Here is a 23,663-nt window from a genome sequence, read left to right as displayed (position 1 = left end):
GTTGTGTTTAGTAAAGGAGGATCTTTTTCGGATGTCCAAACTACATTAGCAGGTCAAGAGCTTAAATCCATTTTCCAAATGAATAAATATCTTTATAAGTTCACCTGTCTATCAGTAAAGCATAGACTTAACCTATTCGACAAAATTATTGCCCCAATTTTAAATTATGCACGTTATTGTACAAAAAGACTCAAACATGTAATATAGACGGGGTTTAAGTGTATTCATCTTCTTAATCGAATTAAAAAAGTACAATTTCCGTACCATGGTCAATTGTAACTATTTCAGCTTGTTCGACAGATACGAAACGTAGGGTACGGTTGAGTTGTTATTATGCTAATCCGTTCATAATTTAATATATATATATCTGAATACTTAGAGGCAAATACATCAATTCGGAAATGCCTACTCATTGTTACATCCTTATTTCTTTTAAAATTTAATTTTAATTTTCTTTAAATGTCACACATAGTATGTACATCTACGACAACCCAGTATAAGCAGAATGGTAACGTAATCCTGGGTTGCTAAAAATGTAGGTCCTTAAGCTATCGCAGTGGTCAGCGCACTCGTTTCTCACCAAGACGTCCGGGATTTGAATCCGTGCCGACGTCTGTGAGTTTTGATTGTGGTCACCAAGCCGGACAAGTGGGATTTCCCCGGGTACCTGAATACTCCGATTTCTAAACAATACAACACCACTATGTCGCGCAATATTGAGCTTACGAGAGTAATTTAACATAAACATATATAACTTTCTTCACACTTGTAAAATAAATATAGGTAGTCATGAAGATATAATGATCGACAGCTTTGATAGAGGAATTTATTCAGTTCTATGACGCTTGTATACATCAACGCAATCTTACAAATACAGAATCAACAAAAAAACAGGGAAGAATGAATCGAACGTGTACAAAACTATATAATAGCTAGTTGTACATTTGACAATATAGAAAAATACGTCCAATCACAACCTGCAATGAAGGTTTCCATTTTTCTGAAAAACATGATCACACTATATGTAATACAGATCAATCGTTACAGTGTATGGTAAACCAGTCTGCCAAATAAAGTTGCACTGTTTTGCGCCTGTTTGGTTGTCACAAAGGACACACTGCAAGAGCTTATTTTCGTTGAAGGATAGATCTAAATAAACTAACATAATATCCACAAAACACCAGCACAGTATATCCAATATGTCAGAGGGAAAGTTATACAGATAAATTCAACAAATATGATATAAAAATAGTATCACAGAAAATAGCTTTTTACAAAGTTGGACGGAATAATAGTTCGTAACAAATATGGTCAATGATGAATTAAATTATTTAAACTTGATATTGTCAAAAGTGTGAGATACAACATGTTTGAATACACTCAATACGCATGTACACATGGTATTACGCTTATTAGAATAGGTCGATTCTCCATCACGATGACTGTTATGTAGCGTTTACTGTTATTCCCTTTTCCTCTGTTCATACTCTTCTGCCATTCCGTTCGACTGAAAAATAAACAAGATAAACATAACGTACAGTAAAGAAAGAGGCAGGTTGCGATTTGGAAACTACATACAACTGCTATATTCTCAGTTTCAGGAAAAAAAACGTACCAGACCCTATATTGAATGAGTAGTAAAATATTTAGTCACATTGTACTGTGATCAATTAGAACGATAAAGTTGGATACTCTTTTATCCTATATAATTATGCGATTCAATCGGTATTTATAAAAACATATATGTTATTAACTATTTTCGTTTGATACAACTGAAAATTCGTTTTATTTATCTTAATACTGATTTCTAACGTACACCATTTAATGTTCGAGATTTGAAGATTTTTTGTATCTGTTATGCGGAGCAAAATGTAAAAAAACACTAAATCATGCGTCAAAGCACTTGGTATGATAAACATATTTTTTTTTTAAATATTAGCATGTTTCTATCTCGGTCGAACTCAGCATCCTGCTAAATGTGTTTTTGAACCACAAAGTTAAGCACTTTACTGAATCATTCTTCCACAGTCCAAATACATAAGGAAATCCGAACTATAAAGCGGAAATTGTTTTTCTCTTACTAATCCACGAATAACATTTGAATAGAAAGGTTGCTAAATGTTTCACAGTAGCAATTTTCTCTACTCACCCAGTTATAGAAGGTAGCGGCCCCAGCGCTGATAATGACGATGTCTTCGAGCTTGATGTCCCTTAGCAGGGCTTTGGTCCTCATCACTGTCTCTGCCTTCAGCTTGTTCACGTCCAGCTCCTGGATCCTCCTCTTCAGCGACATCTTCCCCGTCTTTCCTATCACAGCCTGCACGTTCTTCCAGTCCTAAGATAATACAGAATAAGATAAAATAGTGTGCGATAAAGCAGCGTACTCTTTACTGTTCATAGCCTGCACGTTATTTCAACTCTAAAATGAAAAAAAAAAAACAGAACATAAAATGATGTAGCATAACCCCCGTCTTACCGACCACCGCCAGTAATTTCTTCCAGTCGTAAGATTATACTATGATAAAGTATAATGTTACATTGCTATTTTCTGTCATGTCATGCAAGGCCTGCCAATCATGTCACTTTATTCTCTTCAAATGATTGACCCCTTCATTAAGTCTGTGAAGTCGTTGTTTTCCACAAGATAGTTATAAGCCCATTAACTCCATTTAAAGATAACAAACCAATTGGATCAGGGAATTGATCAGACAGATTAGATAAGTAGATTATTGGAGTTTGAACACACAGCCGGAAAAGCCCGTCTATCGTTCAGAAACAAACAACAAAACACTTGGGCGGGTGTGAACAGTATTTATTTACGAGTCAATCCTTCTACAAGCTGTTGTTTAAAACGTGCTATTATTCTACAGTTCATTGGGTTCGATGTTAAATGTTGTTGGCAACTCGGCGGGAAAGCGTCTTTTTCTGGCAAAACATGCACATGTACTCCTCATATTAAAAATCAAGACTTTTTGGTTTAGTAACAAACAAAGTTGCAGGTATTGGCCCTCATCAAAACTGAACAGACGAGATTTTTAGAATCTCCGGTTTCCAAGCAAACACAAGACCACACTCTCGCCAACGTTAGTGATTGACTAAACGTTTATATAACTATCTACACTATCATTGTACTACTAAATTAAGTTTAACCTAAGTAGTAGATGTGTTTGAGCAGCAGCTTTATCCAAAATAAATGTTTACCCTCTATGACTGATTCTGGCACCTTCGGTCGAGCCGGGATACAGTGTACCAGAAACTCAAACTGGTACCCATAATCATTGGTACTCATCATTTGGTACCAACCTTTGTCTCCTCCTCTGGGTTGCCTAGCAACAAAAGAGTGGCCCGCATCACCGTGTGTATCTCTGCAATGGGATGTGCGTACGAGCGGATCTCAGATATCGTTCTCTGGTTTAAGGTCATCACCTAATAACAAAGAATGTATGCTCTTAATAAGTGACATGGACATTATACATCGTGACTTAACTGAAACAAGTTTTATTACTAATTCTGGTTACAAGATATGCAACAACATGAATAGAATATATGTAAAACACATGTTTATTATTGGTTATCGGGTACAGTATTGCTGACCATTATGCAGAGACCGTAAGCTTTATAACATAATATAATAACCATCTACGTGTACATGTACGAAAACTTAGCATGAACTCCGTTTTATGGTATTACAAAAAGAGCAGTATTAAAGGGCTTAACTATGCTATTATAACAACGATATAACCAGACACTCTGTTTGGTTCAGTCGATGTTTCAAATAACCACATGAGGACATGTACAATGTGATGCAGATTGTTATACATGTACACAAGTAATGATTTACATGCTATTCAGGGAAAGGTTAAATGATTGCTGTCGAAATTTAGTAGATGCAAAGGATTTGCGATAACACAACACACGGTCAGGAGAGAGTCAATGGACAATTCTAGGAACAAGACCAAAATGGACCTAACAGAGAGTGTTGACAGAACCGTGTTTTGGTTCAGACTAGATTATCGCTTGGATTTGATATGGGCGTTATAGATGTAACAAATTTACACATAGACGCAGGCTGTGCTTATATGTTAAAGACAATGCTTTCACGATAAATACGATTCCCGGCCTGTGAGTTTGGTTTGTGGTCACAAAGCCGGACAAGTGTACACCGGTTTTCTCCACACAAAAAAACACATTCTCGCGTAACATCATGCCAACGATAGTTATTAATATTGTGTTGAAAATTTTTATTTCACAAGCGTTGTAAAATAAATAAGTTGGAACTATGAATGCGCAACGAAAATCTAGATATAACAATGAAATATATCCTAACAGGGAGTTTTCATCGAAAAACGTTTAGGCTTCGACTAGATTACCACCTTTATTTTATATGGGCGTTATAGATGTAGCAAATTTACACATGGACTTGGTCAATGCCTAGGTGATAAAGTCGAGGATTGGGGCAAAATCAATGGCGGCGACTACACTGTCAACGACTAAAGGGATGTTTGATTCAAGATTCGATCAGGGTCCTTATTCAATAACCAACTTAGATCTAATTTAAATTTAAGAGTAGATTCTGAGTGTTTTAATGGACTGTAAAAATAACTGGCCAATAGACTGAATTGAATCACTGAGGCGTGACTAAGGAAAATGATAAAAACTGTATTGAATACTGGTCCAGTGTAACGCCGCATAACAGCATCGCCGCATAAACAAAATTGACCACGTTTATGCGGTGATTTTCAACGCATTAACATGACTTTCTTATGTGGCAAAAAGGCACACTTTAACCGCATAAAAACAATTAAAACATATACTATAACAAAAGTGGTTGATAACGTTTCATCAATATCGGACTTTGAACTAGACTTTTAGAGGCGTAAATTCTAAAAAGATTTAGTAAGATCGGTTTAAATATGAACCAAACCAATTGATCTTTCTGCGAAAACGTTTGAAATGACGTTTGGCCCGACTGATAATAATATTTTTCAAACTTTACTTGTTCCAATGTCCATTGCAATAAGTCACTAGTTAGGCACATGTGATTTGTAACAACTGCCCACACCCCGGGGAATATTGGGGCTTTTGAACCAATCCCTTTTGAATATTATTCTGAAAAGAATATCTTAATTTTGACTAAATCAAGGAACATATTTCGTTACTGGAACAATATAAATAAATAAATAATAAAAATAATTAAAGCAGGTACACAGGTACACAGCTTCATACGCCAATGAATAAATGTAAGTGACTCTGGAGACTCCCATGTCACAATATATCGGGACGGACGGACGGACATCACATCATCATCATCATCAACGTCATCACCATCGTTTTTGTTGAAATATTAGAACTCTATTTTTAGCTTTATAATATATGGTTAAGTTAATCTTCTTTATGTGGCACAAAGGCACAGTTGCGCCCCATATAAGCAATTTCTGGTTTATGCGCTGAGCGTCGCCGCATAAACGTGGTCGCCCTGTTTATGCGTTGAAAAACCGCATAAAAGAAAAAAACACGTTTATGCGGCGATGCTGTTATGCGGCGTTACAGTCCAGGCGTATTTACTCGCGCATAAAGGACTAGAACAATATCGTTTACATCTTTTCTACACTGGGGAAGAGAAAACAGCGACTTTCATAAGCAAACAAATAAACTAATCGTATTGTGTCGTAAGACAAATATCGAGGTGCTTACTACACTGGCAATGTTCAGACGAGGGAAATGATTTGAAACCCTTTTCAACTTTATCTAAATGATTACTCGTACATATCTAGCGTGACATTGAAGGAACTCAATGGTTAGATAATCAACTTAGATTAAAGCGTTTTCAATCGGGCAGTCTAGCACATAGCCTCATGAAACTCGGAGTGTCCTTAGGTGGCATTTCGCTGTTTTCTAATTGAAAACGCATTCCAAATTAGTGTGACGAGGCAAGGAAATTATGCAAGTCGAATAATAAGGAACTTAGCCTCTCGCAACCGGGAGCACACGTTGTTGACATACACTATACACCCCTTATCGTATTGATATTGAGTTCACAGGTCTAGTGTAATAACGACGGACGGATAACACATTTAGGTCTAGTGTGACGATGAAGGACAATGTGGTCATTACTTGTACCAGTGTTTATATCCTCTTAAAGGCCTAGTTTAAAGGCCTAGTTTAAGGAATGTTTGGCATGATAATCCCCTGCTGTGCATCTCCTGCTAATTGCACTGGTGTCACAGTAGGGGCCAATTTCCTGTGTATTCGTTTATTGGCTCAGGGCCATTTAGGGTCTATTTTTATAATGAAACCTCAGAAACTGCACTACAGGATACTCAGATTGGAGATCTGATAAGACAATTAGGCAATTAGATTAAGATCAATACACAGAGGTTGTTTACTATACACGGTTTGGGGGGGGGGGTCACTTATAGAAGGATTAAACTAGGCCTTTAGAGCGACCAATATGGGCCTTTACGAAGCCTGGTGACTAAACTCTTACTTATTCCATTGTTATTTCTATTAATACATTACCTCATGTATCAACTTTTGGAGCCTCTTTAGACGGGCAATAAGGTCCTTAGCTTCTCTCAGCTCGTTGTGCAGCTTGGTGGCATAACCCTTGCTCTCCACTAGATCCACTGCACGCTCTAAGTCCTCGAGGTTCTGACTGTCAATCGCAGACGACAACTCTGTGGACACGCATGTAAATATGTTCATGTGTGTATGATAAATCTTAGTGGCTTGATAATATTATTTATATATACTAAGTTTAGTCTCTTAGTCCTTCTAAAGATATAAGCTGCGGAAAATTGCATATAACTAATACATTGAAAACAATGAAATTATCATAAAGCATGGACAATCTCCTACTGTCTCTAAGTTCTCCTAGCTCATCGTGTTCCGGTTCCGGTGCTTTCTCGCTTCCGACCTGCTGTACGACGACCGGTGGTACAGCGCTTATAATGTGGTAGTTACAGATATTCCGCTCGTTACCTGCAATATACATGAAAAAGCGACTTCATTGTATCTGATGATGTTTTCTTGTTCACGGTTTCGAAAATTGGTTCAAACTTATTTTTTATTAATAATATATATCATGTTTTTCAGGTTCAGATCGACAAATCTGCCCTCAGGTAGAATGTGTGCGAGCTAGGATATCCAAACATGGCTAATTCACCGAAAGTGCATAATGCACCAGTTAATTGTACCCCCCCCCCCCTCCCGCCAGGTCCGGGGAATAGCGGGAACTTCGACTTTCGGTCCAGCCAATTCCGGGTAAAATCTCCGCCCTGTGGGCACAAACTGCTGGCAAAATCCCCCCAAATGCCCCCGACCCCGGGGGTATCCTAGGTAAGGCCCATTCCCCGATATTTTCGACGCGAATACAAAACCATCGCATTCATTCGGCACTGCGGGGCCACCTTGAAGGTAACAACACGGCACATTTCCCCCTCTATCCCCTGTATACCCTCGGACCTGGGGGCCGTGGTTACAACTGACTGCTGCATAACCGTAGAGAAAGAAAATGTTGTATTTGGTTCTGTGTAAAACTCAACTCAGTTTATAACACAAGTAGACACGCTTATAGTAATAACATCGTAATATGAAAAACCGCGATTACTATAAGAAAACTTCGGCTTGGCAGTTTGTGCGATGTTTCGATAGCAACACAAGGTTACAGTCACGATGGGCTCATATTATGCTGTATCACCGTCCTACACATTCATCGGTTTGCACCCGAAAATTAAAACATGTTGTTATTTTTTATGAATGTTACTATAAGGATGTTAAAGTTATCGCATATTTCACACATCCTTTGGCCACCTGGTGCATCCATTTACACTGGTTTACGGAAATATATACCTATTCTTAAAAACTAAAACAGGCAATCCCTTTCATGTATTTTTGGACGTTAATGTCCAATATTTGTGATCAACAACAACGAAAATCTTTCCAAATACTTTCAGTAAAATCATCTTGTCACCCGGCATCATCATTTATTATAACACAGGGGCGTATCCACAGGATTCGATGTTAGAGGGTGAGCTACTTAGAGGCAAAACATTTTGACTTCTGCTCCTCACTCAGAACCGAAATTTGTTGGTTAAACGTGTTTGGAGGGGGGGGGGGGGTGGGGGGGGGGCGGGGGTATTCCCCTAAGAACATTTTAACAGACTGAAGTCCAAAAATGTGCATTTTGGGCGTATTTTATTCCTTGTTTTTCTCCTAAATTGACAAAAAAAAGAACTTTGACGATTTTAGAGGGGGGGGGGCGCCGGTTGCCCCCCCCCCCCTTGGACCCGCTAGTGTTACAAGCAACATCTGGATAATGCAACACATTCATTAACAGGGAACGAATTTGTTAAACTGCACATCAATACGTTACTTAGACTACGCGTAAATTGAAGTAGTAATTGCAACTCATAAGGAATTGGTTATCTATTTTCAAAATAATTAATTTCACAAGGAAATGAAGAGAAAGTATCCTACCTCCTCCAAGGTTGTGTGATATCTTCATTTTGAATTCGCCTTCTGTGACATTGAATGAGGCTTCAAGGATGTCTCCAGTCTGCTGGAAGGGGTGATTCTCAAGGCGGGCCTCGTCCTCACTTCCGATTGGCGACACCTGGCGGGGAAAGAGAAAAGAGAACCTCGAATATTTTTTGGGAACAATATGTGGGAAGGCGTTGGTGCAAGGGGGTCGATTCAACAATTTATGAGAATTGACACATTGAATATTGTAAGCATCTAGGTTTATGCATTCATCCCATAAATTATAAATTGTAAAATATGTATTTAAACGTCTATGTCTTATCTCCTTTAAACTTAAGTATTAATAAAAGCATATACAAGTAATCAGTTATATGATATCAATATTTAAGTGACATTGTCCATCTTATTACTACATATATCCGAATAATATAAATACGTATGTTCTAGTTTTAGTTTGGGAAAAAAGTGTAAGAAATATGTTTAATGATATTGACCCCCTATTTTAATATTGCGACCTATGAAACCGGTTTTTGTTATTATCCACATTACGTATATATTATGATTCACAAGGTGTATACCAAATGGCCCATGATTAAAAATAAAATTCAACTTAGTATGATATAGATAACAGAATGTTAAGGTAAGTGTACACCCAAGTACCTTGTATGTGACATTAGCTTCCTTGAATTTTGCGTGGTCAATGATTTTAAATTTGACATCCAGCTGGCCTGGCTGCATTTTAATAACCCCTGTTTTGTGTGTGATGGCCTCCAACCCAAGTTCCGCTATGATTTTGCCCGGTCCCCAGCCAGCTTCCTCCAGGATAGGGAAAAACACCTGCCGCTCCGGAATACTGTTGACTGTCACCTTGTAGATAGCGACCCAGTCATAGTCATAGTCCGGCTGATTCACTGCCAAGTCCTTTCCGACTATCTCAAGTTTGTATGTGCCGATTTTTGGAAACCGCACTTTCACTGACAGAACATTTTCATTCGATCTGTGGATAAAGTCCAACTGGACGTTTTTCTGCGGAAGTTCAACAGGTTTGGTTCTGTGTTTGTCTTTGTCGACGAAGAAAGTTGGGATACACAGGAATGTGTGGTTGCTGGATTTCTCTGGGTGAAGACCGAACACGATATCTATTTCGCCGTCCTTGGCCTCCGTGTTGCAGTATGGATGAGACAGGACCCTCATCTCCAGGTTAAAAAACCGGTCTTTTAAGAATACCTAGGCAACAAGAAAAAGTACATTGATACTAGTATATGGAAATTAGATTATTCAAAATATCTTGAGTGCGCTGTAAAAAAAATGGTATAAATATCGCCTAAAGAACATCCGAAAAATGTTCGATTATTCTAGTTCAAGGTGTTTAAGCAGGACGTTTGTGGCTGATATTTATATCATATCTGTCATGGTTTGGAATAAAATTTAATAGACTAAGCCCGAGCCGATATTATCAGAATATTCGTGGAAAAGCGATAAAGTGAAACCCCTTCATATAATATAACTGCTATGCCGAGTGTGACAAGTTTTATATTTGAAACTTGACCGAAGTATAATAGGGCTCTATTAGCTGCATTTTGTTTTTGCAGATTCGGAAATCAAAAAACGCACGCCGAGTGAAAGTGAACACAACTGCAAACATATACTAGAGACGAATGCGACATTCCGAATCAAAACGCCGTACTTTTATTGAATGGCACTTGAATGAAGCACTATTTTGTTTAATGACGCCATTTTAAAATCACGAATGATGTGACATTCAACACAATGTAATACGACCGTATTGCACTGGAGTGGAATACTGACTACAGTATTTTACGATATGTGGATCTATGATGGGTATATAGCAAAGTATATAACATGTCTAAAGCATGGTGTAAAATGTAAGGTCAAAATACGGTCCACAAACCATGGTTTCGAACTCCTCTATCGTTTTTTTCGTGTCGATGAGCTGCCAGTTAGGCTCCTCGGGGAAGTGTGTGTAGATGAGCTGCTGGGGGTCCGTCAGGAAGAAGTTCTCGTCACATGTGTAGAAGTAGTCTGAAATATACGCCACATGGAATGGATTAATCAAGCCATTTGTCATATGTGTATAGTTAGTCTTAAAATGATGCCATATGTGTAAATGTAGTCTTCAGAATATGCACATGTGTGGAAGTAGTCTTAACATATGTGTAGAAATGGTATGAAAAGTATGCCATATGTGAAGATATAGCCTAAAACCTGTATATGACATATGTATGTACAAATTCTGCAAACATGACATAATTATGTGTAAACGTAGTCTACAAGCATGTCATATGTGATGATTTAGTTTCAAAACTTGTCATATGTGTAGATATAGGTTGAATAAGAGATGCCATATGTGTAGCACTAGTACATGTCTGAAAAAGTTGTCTGAAACATACGTCCAAGTAAAACGTGTACAAACAGTCGGAAATACACGTAACATGTGAAGATGTAGTCAGAAATATTACACCATGTGTAAATGTAGTCTGTATAACTCGTCACACATGTATAAATACATATGCTGTCTGAATTACACGTCAAACGCTTCAATGTAGTCAGTAAGACAACAAAATCAACAAAGACCCGGTTTAAAAGCACGAACAGCAATGACAACAAACACTTAACGGAAGACACCAAACATCTCAAAGCAGGATGCAGAGCTCAACCAAGATAAAAACATGCTAGAAAGTTTTAAAAAGGTGTTTATCATACCACGTGCTTTGACATATGATATAGTTTTTACATTTTTTTTTATCTCATAACAAGAACAGGAACTCTTCAAACCTTGAAGATATGAAATAATTTAGTGTCAAATGGTGTACATTCAATAAATACAAAAAAAACATCGGTATCAGTAATTGTTTAAGAAAACGTACGGTCACTGAAAACTATGTGTAAACTCACAGAAATCTTTAATCAGTTAGTATCAATAACAATGTACATAACATCGCCTTTGAGGTCACGATTTGAAGCGAGGTTAAACATCCTCGATATACGTGTATCGCGGTTCAGCTCATATTCTGAAGTGAGGTTTTTAAACAACAATAAAGTAGATACATCGCATTTCAGCTCATAATCTAAATGGATGTGACACGCGTCCAATCGGGCCGCAGAATCTTGTGAAAAGCACCGCGATCTCGTCCGTCTCCAGGTTCGTCCGGCGACTATTATGTTCAATTTAAGTGAAGCCTGGTTTCCTCATATAACGGTGTTAGCGTATTCAAGAGTTCCGAAATCTCATTTATACCAATTTTGTTTTTATTTAAATTGCTAACAATACGTCATGAATATTTTACAGTGTATTGTTTTATGCCGATAGTTTTGAAACAGTGAAATATCATTTGTATTTCACTGATGAATCTTTATAAATTACCAATACGCATTTAAGTACATATATATCGTTTATCTTTCACACATGTGTTTATATGTTTAATGTATCTGAAGGATTTTAACTATTGACTATAGATAGTTTGGAGTTTGTTATCAAATGTTAACAATTACATATGGATTTACTTGCCATCGCTATGGTGAACGGAGAACCTTTAAGATATTGAAAGTTTTAAATAATTGAAAAATGTTTTAAAATTACCTATTAATGTTTTGCTCTCTTATTGCTTAACAAACGCTAACTTATGGTCACTGTATTGGGAACAACGTAAAAGGAAAGTTCACATGTTTGCATTTGTTGATGTGAGTTTGGGCAAATGTGTCACTTAAAAAACGCAGCTCCTCACAATCCCCTCCCCTCCCCCAACATTAAAGCCAACTCCGACCCCTTCAAAGTGTTCGTACTTTTCGAGTCTTCGTCCTCATCACCCGACAGCACGCATGCGCCCCAGAAAGCGTTGATGAAACGCCAGTTTCCATCCACCAGTACAGCGTTCCATTCCCCTTGGTGCGTGTTCTTGTTAATCTTCTGACCAACCTCGTACGTGGACCCCTTCAGATAGCCCCGTATGATAGCGCACGGTAAGTCAGCGTACCTGAAAGTAAGAGGGTCATGTGATTCATATAAAGCATTGTCAACTTTAATATGTGGACCCCTTGAGATAGCCCCGTATCGTAAGTCCGCATTCAGTGACATGTTTATTATGTTTGACTTGAGTTTGCAAAATATACTTGAATTTGATCCACATTTTAATCTTGTTGACTCGCTAGTAAAGGAATATGACTAAATTATATTTTTACTTCCTTACTTGTGGCTTAGTTTTTGGTACTTAAACCAGATATATGCCAAGTTTAAGTTAATTGTTGGATAATTCTGTCACCAGCACTCCGTGAATATATAACCGGAACATCGATATTAGGATAAGTTTCATTACTGTTTGTGGTTTAAAATATGGCTTGTTTGTTTTAAACTGTATTGTAATGCCTACATCCGAGGACGTTTTCGATTTAAAATGGCCGAGGTGTTCCGAAAGACATAGAATTAGGATGGAGGTTAAGAACTTATTGAAAACGCCATCCATAATAGTGTATACTGCTCTGATATCCTTGACCTTTGGTCACTCTCTCGTAAAAATACCACGCAAAAGATGTTTATGATTTTATAAAGTACTTTCGCGAGTTCAACAGTGTTAAACAAAAAAACAAGGAAAAATATTATATAAAATGATGTTTTGTTTAATGTACTTTAGAAGACGATATGTTTTGTTTCCATAACAATACCGTTTGTGTTAGTCATACCCTAAACTATATGTGGCTCGATTTGATTTGGTACACCAAGAGTGCACATTTGCAGTTATCCATTCCGTTACCCTCATTGTATAGTGTAAACTCAAGAGTTATTTTACGAGATCAAATTACATTTCTTTTAATTTCTTATTGTTTTTGTAAATAATAAATTTTATGGTAAAACCAAGAAGAAACCAGCAACGAGGTCGACTAGTAGTGTTACAACATTCAAATCCATGTTACAACAAAACATTGTCGTAGCTCGTAACTCATACCAGCAAAGGAGACTGAAGAGGCCAGCGTATGTGTTTCGCTTGTTTTTGAGGTGCCAGAGTTGGTACATGGCGGTGTTCGGCTTGCTACCCTTCTTGTAGGCCGTTGTCTCTACTGGCTGGGACGTAAACCATCGATACAGGGCGCGAACCTGTGGGAGATATTCTTACACTTAAATATGTTTAAAATAATTCATAGAAATAGTATTCAATTGTAGAATGAAGTCTGGTTTGGAGACCTTTCAATATGCAATCTGCTTCGACTAACACCTGTGGGATAAATTATATAAAATGTATGGCGAAAGAAGGTAGGGGATATTTACACAATATGTTCTTAGCATTAAGTAACTCCTAAACTGTTGTTAAAAATAAAAACTATTTTTCATTGTTTATTTCATCTGCTTATGTTTTCTGTATTGCATGAAGAACTTTGAATGTATATGGAAAAAAATGATTTTCTTTGGAATAACTAACATTTCTTTGTAAAAAGACCGAAAATGCAAGTTGATTGTTGATGTCACAAGCACCTGCTACTTGTACTCTAGGCATTCTCAATCTCATGATTAGCAAAAAGTAACTATTGTTGTGGTACTCTACGCATTCTCACTATGGCAAAAATGTAATTACTGTCGTAAATTTTTCATTTTTGACAGATCTTTAAAATATTCACATCGAGAGAAAAAACTACATATTTTGACAGGGTATATTGGTTACCTTGGAGATGTCGTCGTCATAGTCCCCACACAGCAGTCGGATGAGCTCGGACAATGGTTTCTCCAGGGCAGAGTCCTTCACCTTTGAGGATGAAGCAATAAGTTTAATTATCACTTTTACGTTATCTGGAAATCATTGCTAACAATTACCCATCAAACAATCCTATACGAGCGCCTTTACGATTCCTAGCAAGGTTGTTCCAAGGGTATTTATTAACCATCTACATAAACAATACTTGACAAAACTGGTATTATCATGCTTAGACAAAAACATTTGTACTGCCAGTAGCGTTGGATGATTGTTTATGTAAATATTGTTATATGCTACGAATATTAAACTTCTTGTAAAAATTGTAGGGCCTGAATTCTCGTTTTGGCTATGAATACTAAAATGTATTTATAACATTATAGGCGATCAAGTCTAGCCAATATGATTAACTTTTCAAGCGTTCCTTTACACAAATGGGGTCTACTCACCGCGTCCGTGCGTTCGTCTACGTGCTGGTACTGGTCAGGGTCGAAGATCTCATGTTTTCTCGTGGGTGCTGTGTGAGGCGGCGCAAAGTCCTCGAGTCGCGCGACGTCGTTCGAATACAGATAGTGGGTGTGGGAGAACTCGAACTCCTTCCCGTACGTCGGCAGATAGGTGAGCAGCTCCCAGGCCTGCGGCTCGTCCTGCAGGTAAAATGTTCATTGTATTATAATAATGTTCTGGAGCCATGATTACAAACATTCTCAAGTTTGAGTTCAAACTCAGTCTCAAGAAAGTATTGTTATGAAGGAACACGAATGTTTCAATTCTTTGACAAAAAAATATGTTATTATTAGTAGAACATTCAAACTGTAATATAATAGGGCAACGTTCACAATTAATGCTTTGCTGGAAGAACAGTTACAATACAATGAAGACTTGCAATTTTGAATCTTGAGTCTGATCTCAGACTTGATACTGTTCGTAATCAGTGCGTCAGATATCTCCAAATGTTATTCGGATATTTGTAGGTATCATTTGTATAAATAGTGTTTTTTTCATTGATGTATTGGTGAAATCAACACATGTTGATGCCAGGTAACTCCACATAGTTTTGTTACATTTGTAAAAGTATTGTATGCTGATTATATATATTTACTGAAGTATGGGCTGTCTGGTCGGTCACAACAAGATCAGGATTACCTCAGTGGTCTGATCAACTCAACTCAACTCAATATTCTTTTATTATACCACAGTTTACATTTAAGTAAAAGCATGTGAAAACTCAATATAACTGCATGTAAACACAGGTATAAAGAGGCGGGTTAATGTTATAGTTCATAGATTTAGTATAGTTAGTTTTAGTTATTTAAAAGCAGTTCTGAAAGTTGATATTTCCACTCCTTATTTTGCAGTGAAAATATCATATTGATATTTTCACTGTTGTTATTTCACTGTTAAAACCCCATATTTCATCGAAAAGTATGAAAGAAACGCTTAATCATATAATTTACAAGCATTTATTTATAAAAGAAATGGTACATACATGTTTATGTTTGGAGTTAGTCTATATGTCAACAATATACACGTGTATATAATAAATATATGTTAGTACGTGTAAACATCATATTAAGTAGTCGCAAATTAGTATATAAATAAAGAATCATATTAAGGTCGTATAAAAATTATTCGTTTTTCATTATAATGCATGCATATATGTAACAGATTAAGTTTACATCTACTAAACATCAGAAAAAAATAAGTCTACTAATCTATGCGAAATAAAACGCGAAAGAATCCATAAATGATTTGCTGAAATAACAATAGGTATGCACTGAATCATTTTACATATCAATGACCCCCCCCCCCCCCACACCCCCCCCCCCCAATGAGACAAAGGAATGTGTTATTATAACGTAAAAAGTTTCAGAATTAAATTTCCGTTTAACGTTGCCATTTACTGTACTTCAGGAAACAACCAACATTTTCAATCAATGGAACTGCAGATAGGCAATCGTTAAGTACCTGGCTTTATCATTTAGATAATCAACCGCGCGGGTGCAATAAAGTCCGCCTCTTGCCACGCATCCGATACAGGAAAGGTAGTCATTATCTAACAGTACTCAAAATCGACACATAACGTCAATTTTTAACTTAAAGTGGCTCGCTTTTTCCCCATACACTGAAAACACTTCTATTATAACTAGTGTACTCTTTAATACCAAAATTGCAGAAAAAGTTTAAAAGCTATTCAAAATCGTAGACTTCAAAGACAATATTTGAGCTTACATCAACATTTGTTAAATGGTTCCGGCCGTCAGTATCTTATTTTTAACATTTCGTCATACAAAAAAAGTGCATTATACAATTAATGAGCGAGTCCCTTTAAGTATTATTGAGGTCGGAAAAAAATAAGTTTTTGCTCACTTTTCTTACCCATATTATGGCACATGCACAGTTATATTATTTGCTAAACATGTGTGTAAATACTCTGGCATGGTACGTACAAAGTTTCATTCCAGTATATAGTATCTTTTACTGTTAAGGGTGGTTACTACAAGTGGTATGTAAAACAAATGACCAGAAACATTTTAGCTAAAGTTATATTTGTTTATACTAATATTTTAGCTCTATTTATGGCGAAAGCTGAGTGGGTTCTCGATTCCGTCTCATAATTGGTAGAAATCAGTACTAGTGTCCATTAAGGGAGGCCATGATACATGAACCATGGTGCTGATCGCACCCACAACCTCTTGAGTCATCGTTGGACACCTATACCACTAGACCATTATCGCTCTTTTGTGATCTTAATTTCAAGTGTTTGTTTAAAGGTTTAAATCTCCGTTTGTTACACATTAAAACCGTTTAAAATGATAACAACACTAGGTGGTCATAATTGTGCATTAGTTACCCTAAGACACATAACAAATCAGTGTTTTCATAAAATATATCTCTGCTTGATTCAATTGATATGTTATCTATGATGACATGCGTTTTCTTGATGATATCATCGAATTTAACCTTGGACGGGAATTTAAACAAAACGAATTTGATTTTTTTTCTTTGTGTTCAAATGTGTTTTATCTTTATCTATAAATATTTAACACTTAAAAACTCATAATCATATTTATAGATATATAGTTGCTATATGTCAAAATATAAATCAAGAAAACAGTTGAAGCTATTCCCTATCTAACCAGCGACCAGGTGCACGAAAAGTGAAAAACCCGAATCTAGATTAAGACATAGGTAAACAAATGCAACATATGAAAGAGATAATTATAGTTCATATATCTTAAAATGTTAGTTTATAAGGCTAAAACAATGATACAGTAAATTTATTGCTATGCCAGACGAACATTTTCACTAAGATATTTAAAGTTATTTTTGTCACAGAAATAAGATTTTTACTAAGCGTTCGATATTTGCATTAATCGTTACTTTTTCATTGAAAGAAATATGCTTTGAACGCTGAACGCATGAACGCTGCAGACACACAACGTAGGGTGTAACAATTTAATTCAAAAATCCATTGCAAAAGAACGTGCCTCTTTCACCATATCCGTGGTAAGCGAGAAAAAAAAACCATCTCACTGCAATGAAAAAAACCCTTAAAACCCGTACACCAGTGCCGTAAAATTACCCCGTCTTTTAACTTGGTACGGCTTTTCGGCTGGTTTGATTTTGGACGATTTGACGAAGACCCACTTTGGACATTATTAGAGCTAGCGTTGGCGTTGGTGGGTTTTGTCCTGTTTTCTGTTGTGTTCACTTTGTCCGAAGGTTTTTGCTCTGTTGTGGGTTTGTCTACCACGCTATACGGATCGTTAGTGGTCGTTGCCTTAAATGTGATAACTGATTAAGTGATGAATTTCTGAAGAAAACCCTGAACTAAAATGATTAAAAGTACAATACATTACATTTTCAAAACACATCCTGGTCCCCTGTGTCATCTTTATTCAGAGGTTAAAGCGTTTTGACAAAACGTTTTTGTTGGGGTTTTTTTTGGAATGAACCAATTTTGCGTAAATATCTGCAAACCAGTGATATAAGACTACTGACAAAATATCAGATCGCTTTTTTTCATATTTACGTTTGAAAATTAATGATTTAAGGCTAAACGCGTTAGTAACGCTTAAAGAAAATGCATAAAACATCCTTTTTTATCATAATAATGAAAACCTGCGATCTGACATTTGCCAACAGTCTTATATCACTGGTTTCCATCCATTTTCGCAAAAATTGTCTCATTCCAAGTACACTAAAGAAAAAAAAAGTTGCCAAAACGATCAATCTGTGAGAGTGCAGCTTTAACGCCCCTGATGAAACCAAGCTTGGACGATAATAATATGACCTTCAAGTTATTCTTATTAATAAAAAACAGGTATAGATATGACAATAAACGACTTTCACATCAATAAGTATCATGTCCGATCGTGAACGTCTAAACTGTTTTTCAAACCCTAGCAAGTTATGCCTGAACAAAAGTGTCTTTTTATATTATTCAAATGTTCTGTTTTTCCGATGGTATTGGGAAGAAAAGTGTTCATGTATTCATTAAATTATACTCAAATCCCTAGCTTGAACAAAAGTGCATTTTATATTGTATTCAAATGTTTTGTTTGTCCGTGGGTCTTGAGGAGAAAATGGTTCATGTATTCATTTCATTCAGGTGTCAATGAATAAGATTGCCAATGAGAGTTGGTAATAGATATTTCGTTTCAATGAGGTAAACATTCAAGTATTGTTATTATGTTCATAAGTTTCAAATTTCGTGAAGACACCGATCTTAACAAGTGAGATGATGACAATTCGAATTTTCACTTTCTTTATCTATACTATGAAGGAATTGCTTTCAATAAATATAACGTTTTTGCAACAAAAGGCTGCGTCATCATCATTATAATCATCAGGAGCAATGGCAAGAGTATCATCATCATCATCATCATCATCATCATCATCATCATCATCATCATCATCATCATCATCATCATCATCATCATCATCATCATCATCAAAAACAACAACAACAACAACAACAACAACAACAACAACAAAAACATCATCATCATCATAATCATCATCATCCTTATCACATTGTATTGTCAAGGGTGACATGTTCAACGCTCGGCTTGTTGTTTTTCGATTGTACATTTTGTTAAATGACGCACGGTCTTTTAAATGAACTCAACATTGATTTAATAAATCCTACGCAAAACTAATAAGATTTATAGAGATTTATTTTAATGAACACTTTCTCCTCTAACTTAACATTAACCAAACAAACAATGTCAATATTACCAGTCCTTTAATTGAAAAAGGTTAATTCAAAAGAAAATATTGTTATTTTGAATCAAAGATCACTGTAATAATTTTAGGCTATGAACATAATTTAAGCATATTGGTTTTAAAGATCACACCAAACATCTAAGCCTGTATTTGCATTCAATTATAAATAGATACTTTTGGCGTTATAGTTTCTAAGAGCTCAATTAAGGTAAACGTATATTGTAGTCACGATCTTGATAAAGAAATGCATTACAGATACGAGCGCATACATTCAATGTACAAATGTGTGAAGATCATCGACGTGGTAATAATCAATGATCAATGATTACGACGATTTCATACAAATCACAAACCATTAGATCGAACTCGGATGAGTGTTTGCAACTAAAGTCATATATTTGCTACGGATCATCTACGGCTAATACTTACCGACCAGTATTTTGGCGAGTCATGGACTGTCGACACGTGTACGGTGGTATAGATGGGGCATACGTGTGATTTTTAATTTATCTCGTTAAAGCGACTTACGCATCTCGTTTAAAATCTGTGTAACTCGTTGAAAGGACTTGGTTTCTCTTTTAAGCGACATATTGGCGGCTGTGGTGAAAATATAACTTTTCCTTAGATCCACCGTTCTTCATCCATGTGTATGTATGCGCGATTATTTGATGATTCTGATTGGCCAATTATATCGTTTTAACGCTTAGTTGTTTAATTTGATACGTAAGTCGTTTTAACGAGATAAAAAATATACACGTTCGTCACCTCTATGTAACCGATATATTAGGATATAATGCTAATTTGTCTCTTCAAATGCAGTTGTTTCACATTAATAAGAATGTCCAAAATGTGTTTCCCTATCATAGTACAACAAATTAAGAATAGGCATATATGTGCAGCTTGTCTTCATATACAAATGAGTAATTTATCAAATTTACACATACATACAGCATGGAATAAAATAGAAAGTATTTGATAGAAAAACATACCTAATAGATACATATTATCATATAATGTCACATACTTAATGACATTTGGACACACGGGTCTATGACCATCCGTTAAATAATTGTTCTGTTCTGTTCTGTTCTATTCTGTTCTGTTCTTAACATGGATGATAGGACTGTGCTTGCACTTTTACAAAAGTGCTTCGTTTTTACTCAAACCGAATTAAGGGGCACATACGATGTATTGAGAAAAATGGAGTTTGGTTAATTCGATATTATGTGAAATGTTATTCACTGTATATTATCATAATTAAAATCAGTGTATGTTTCGTAACTTATCGAATTGAAATCTCATGTTTGGTGTACTCTTATTTGTTAAAAAATACCAGGTAAACCAGACACATTGTGCTTTTAATTACATTTAGCAAATAATAAAATTTAGCGGTGTAACATGAAACATAACATCAATGAGGTGGTTAAACTTTTATATTAAAATCGATTAACACTTTTTCAAAAAAGAATACGCCCAGCGCCGGTATATTCATAAAACATATAAAGACATTTCATTATTAATAAAAATGTTTCTTATTAAAAACCCACACTTTTATGTTCTGCAAGAATATTTTGTTAAAAGGTAAAACAATTAGGAAAAGAGAAAGTGCATTCTTGAAATAACTTAATTAAAAAAAGACAAAAAGTAAAGATATTCACGCAAGTTAGACAATGGACTAAGTGATTTCGGTATCACGGGCCCTGTATGATTAAAATCCCAAGACTAGTTATGTACACTGCCTCAGCGGCATCCAAAGAAACTTACCGAGGGTGGGGGTTTGGAAGCGCCTCCTCCCATATTTGTTTATCCCGGCGATGTAATGACAAACAAGAACACCGCTGTCTCTTGTAACACTTTACTCCAGTATATCACAAACACACTCTCATACCACACGCTATTGTGAATTACTCAATAAATGTCTTAAGTGTTATAACTTCCTATTTGAAACCGACTTTTTTCTTAAATACGCGTACAAACAAGATCAAACAATCAATACACTGAGCGTCATATTGTGTTTCAAGCTTCCTATTATTTTATCAACGGTTAAGATAACGTTACTGCTTTATTGCAGGTGCTTTTAATAGAACAACGAACTATAAAGTTACATGTATACAACATCTGTAATCTGCTCAAAGCACTATGACCGATCTATTATTTGATTCATCAATGTATAATCGATTATTTAATAGCAGGCGTTCAAATTTTATTTATTCCATAAATTACCCGTTTAAATAAATCCTTAATAGGTACATGTTTTATCATGCACGAAGTTATTCACCATTCAATAAATGAAATAATGCGTACGAGGCTTTAAACAATGAGCTGATTGTCATTTTAAACAATCAATTTTATTCATACTATACCATTATCCCGACAACAAAATAACAATTATAATCAACAACGTTGAAAGAAAAGGTTTATTGAAATGTATTTAGGATAAGATATACATAGTTAAGTTTTAATTACTTCCTAATTTATGTTTTAAAGCTAGTCGAGGATTTAAGAAGTTATTAAAGGGGTTAATCTGTTGGAGTATTGGCGTTAAAACAAATGTGAGAACCAGTCGGAACACTTCGGCTATCATCCAACAGTCTATCCCGAAACTTGCCGGAGATGGCCGAGTTGTTACGATTGGTGTAAGAACAAGCATTTAAAGACATACCCGTTTAAGTTAATTTACTACAATCTTACAACAACGTTCTTACAAAGCCATCATTATTTCATGCTTAATTATAACATATGAACTTTCAAATCAAGTATGATTAAAAATATAATATACAGTTTTGTCATACAAGTTTATTTGAAAATGTTTTATCAATTTAATCCAAAATGTCATATCCAGTTTGATTGAAAATGTCATATTAAAAATGTCTATCCACTTTTATTAAAAAAAGTAATATCCAGTTAGCTTTAAAATGTAATATTGAAAATGACATATCCTGTTTTATTAAGGAAGTCATATCTAGTTTTATTGGAAATGTAATATCAGGTTTGATGACAAAGGTCACATCAGGTTTGATTGAAGTTGTCATATCAAGATTGATTGAAAAAGTCATAGTCAGTATGACAAAAACGTATTATATACAGTTTGATTGAAATTATATCAAATTGAATGAACATGACACATCCGTTTTGATTGAAAATGTCATATCCTGATAGATGGAAAATGGCATGTATAGATTGATTGGAAATGCCATAGTCAAATTGATAGAAAATGTCATATAAAGATTGATTGAAAAAGTCATAGTCAGATTGAATGAAAATGTCATATATAGACATTGAATGAAAATGTCATAGTCAGATTGAATGAAAATGTCATATATAGATTGATTGAAAAAGTCATAGCCAGATTAATTGTAAATGTCATATAGGGGTTGATTGAAAATGTCATAAACAGATTGAATGAAAATGTCATGAAGGGATTGATTGAAAATGTCATGTACAAATTGATTGAGAATGTCATGTAGGGATTGATTGAAGATGTCATGTACAACTTGATTGAGAATGTCATGTACATATTTGTTGAAAAATTCATATCCAAAATGATTGAAAATGTCAAATACTGATTCATTTAAAAAGTCATGTACAGAATGATTGAAAATGTCAAATACAGATTCATTTAAAAAGTCATGTACAGAATGAGTGAAAATGTCAAATACAGATTCATTTAAAAATCATATATTTTGTCAAAAGAATTTGTATAAAAAAATGGTTCAATTATAAATTTGTCGGTAATAATACCATCCATACCTGTCCTACCTAAAGGATAAACCATAACTGTCCTGTTCGAAATAGCACCATATATGTCCTGCCTGAAAGAACACCATACATGTCCGCCATGGTCCAAAAGGGGGGCAAACATCCGGGGGGGCAAATGTCCGGGGGGGCAAATGTCCGTTTACCGAAAGAACACCATCACTGTCATGCCTGAAAGAACACCATCACTGTCATGCCTGAAATAACACCATCACTGTCATGCCTGAAAGAACACCATCACTGTCAAGCCTGAAAGAACACCACCACTGTCATGTCGGAAAGAACACCACCACTGTCATGTCGGAAAGAACACTATCACTGTTCTGCCTGAAAGAACACTATACCTGTCCAGTCTGAAATAACACTTTACCTGTCCAGCCTGAAAGAACACTATTACTGTCCTGCCTGAAAGAACACAATCACTCTCCTTCCTGAAAGAATACCATATCTATCCTGCCTGAAAGAACACTATACCTGTCCAACCTGAAAGAACAT

At 35.8% G+C, this 23,663-nt stretch overlaps 1 protein-coding gene across 2 annotated transcripts; it reads right to left on the bottom strand.

Moving 5' to 3' along the window:
* Nucleotides 1-812: 812 nt before the first annotated feature.
* Nucleotides 813-21,672, bottom strand: LOC128245635 (hillarin-like). 2 transcript variants are annotated; one of them, XM_052963841.1, is made up of 14 exons: nucleotides 21,177-21,672; nucleotides 17,767-17,964; nucleotides 14,630-14,827; nucleotides 14,154-14,234; nucleotides 13,443-13,591; nucleotides 12,286-12,476; nucleotides 10,394-10,524; nucleotides 9,142-9,708; nucleotides 8,479-8,614; nucleotides 6,859-6,981; nucleotides 6,520-6,677; nucleotides 3,304-3,426; nucleotides 2,150-2,335; nucleotides 813-1,507 (listed from the first exon to the last, which is right to left on the bottom strand). In XM_052963841.1, exons 1-14 carry the CDS (start codon nucleotides 21,207-21,209, stop codon nucleotides 1,463-1,465), a joined length of 2,319 nt encoding a protein of 772 aa, XP_052819801.1. In that variant the 5' UTR covers nucleotides 21,210-21,672; the 3' UTR covers nucleotides 813-1,462. The 2 variants fall into 2 exon arrangements, with proteins under 2 accessions (XP_052819801.1, XP_052819802.1); XM_052963842.1 differs by lacking the exon at nucleotides 17,767-17,964 and having other exon boundaries at nucleotides 21,177-21,669.
* Nucleotides 21,673-23,663: the final 1,991 nt, after the last annotated feature.

This window comes from Mya arenaria, chromosome 9, assembly GCF_026914265.1.
Source record: "Mya arenaria isolate MELC-2E11 chromosome 9, ASM2691426v1".
Classification (NCBI taxonomy): domain Eukaryota; kingdom Metazoa; phylum Mollusca; class Bivalvia; order Myida; family Myidae; genus Mya; species Mya arenaria.
Note: the sequence above shows the minus strand (reverse complement) of the source record. Positions and strands in the feature narration are given on the sequence as shown.

Bases quoted from the DNA above. Each gene is read 5' to 3' on its own strand.
- LOC128245635 (XM_052963841.1), bottom strand. From the start codon at position 21,209: ATGGGAGGAGGCGCTTCCAAACCCCCACCCTCG. The intron at 12,477-13,442 runs GTATGAGTTACG...TCTTACTTTCAG, and splicing joins CTCTTCAGTCTCCTTTGCTG to GTACGCTGACTTACCGTGCG. The intron at 9,709-10,393 runs GTTTGTGGACCG...CTTGTTGCCTAG, and splicing joins TAGAGGAGTTCGAAACCATG to GTATTCTTAAAAGACCGGTT.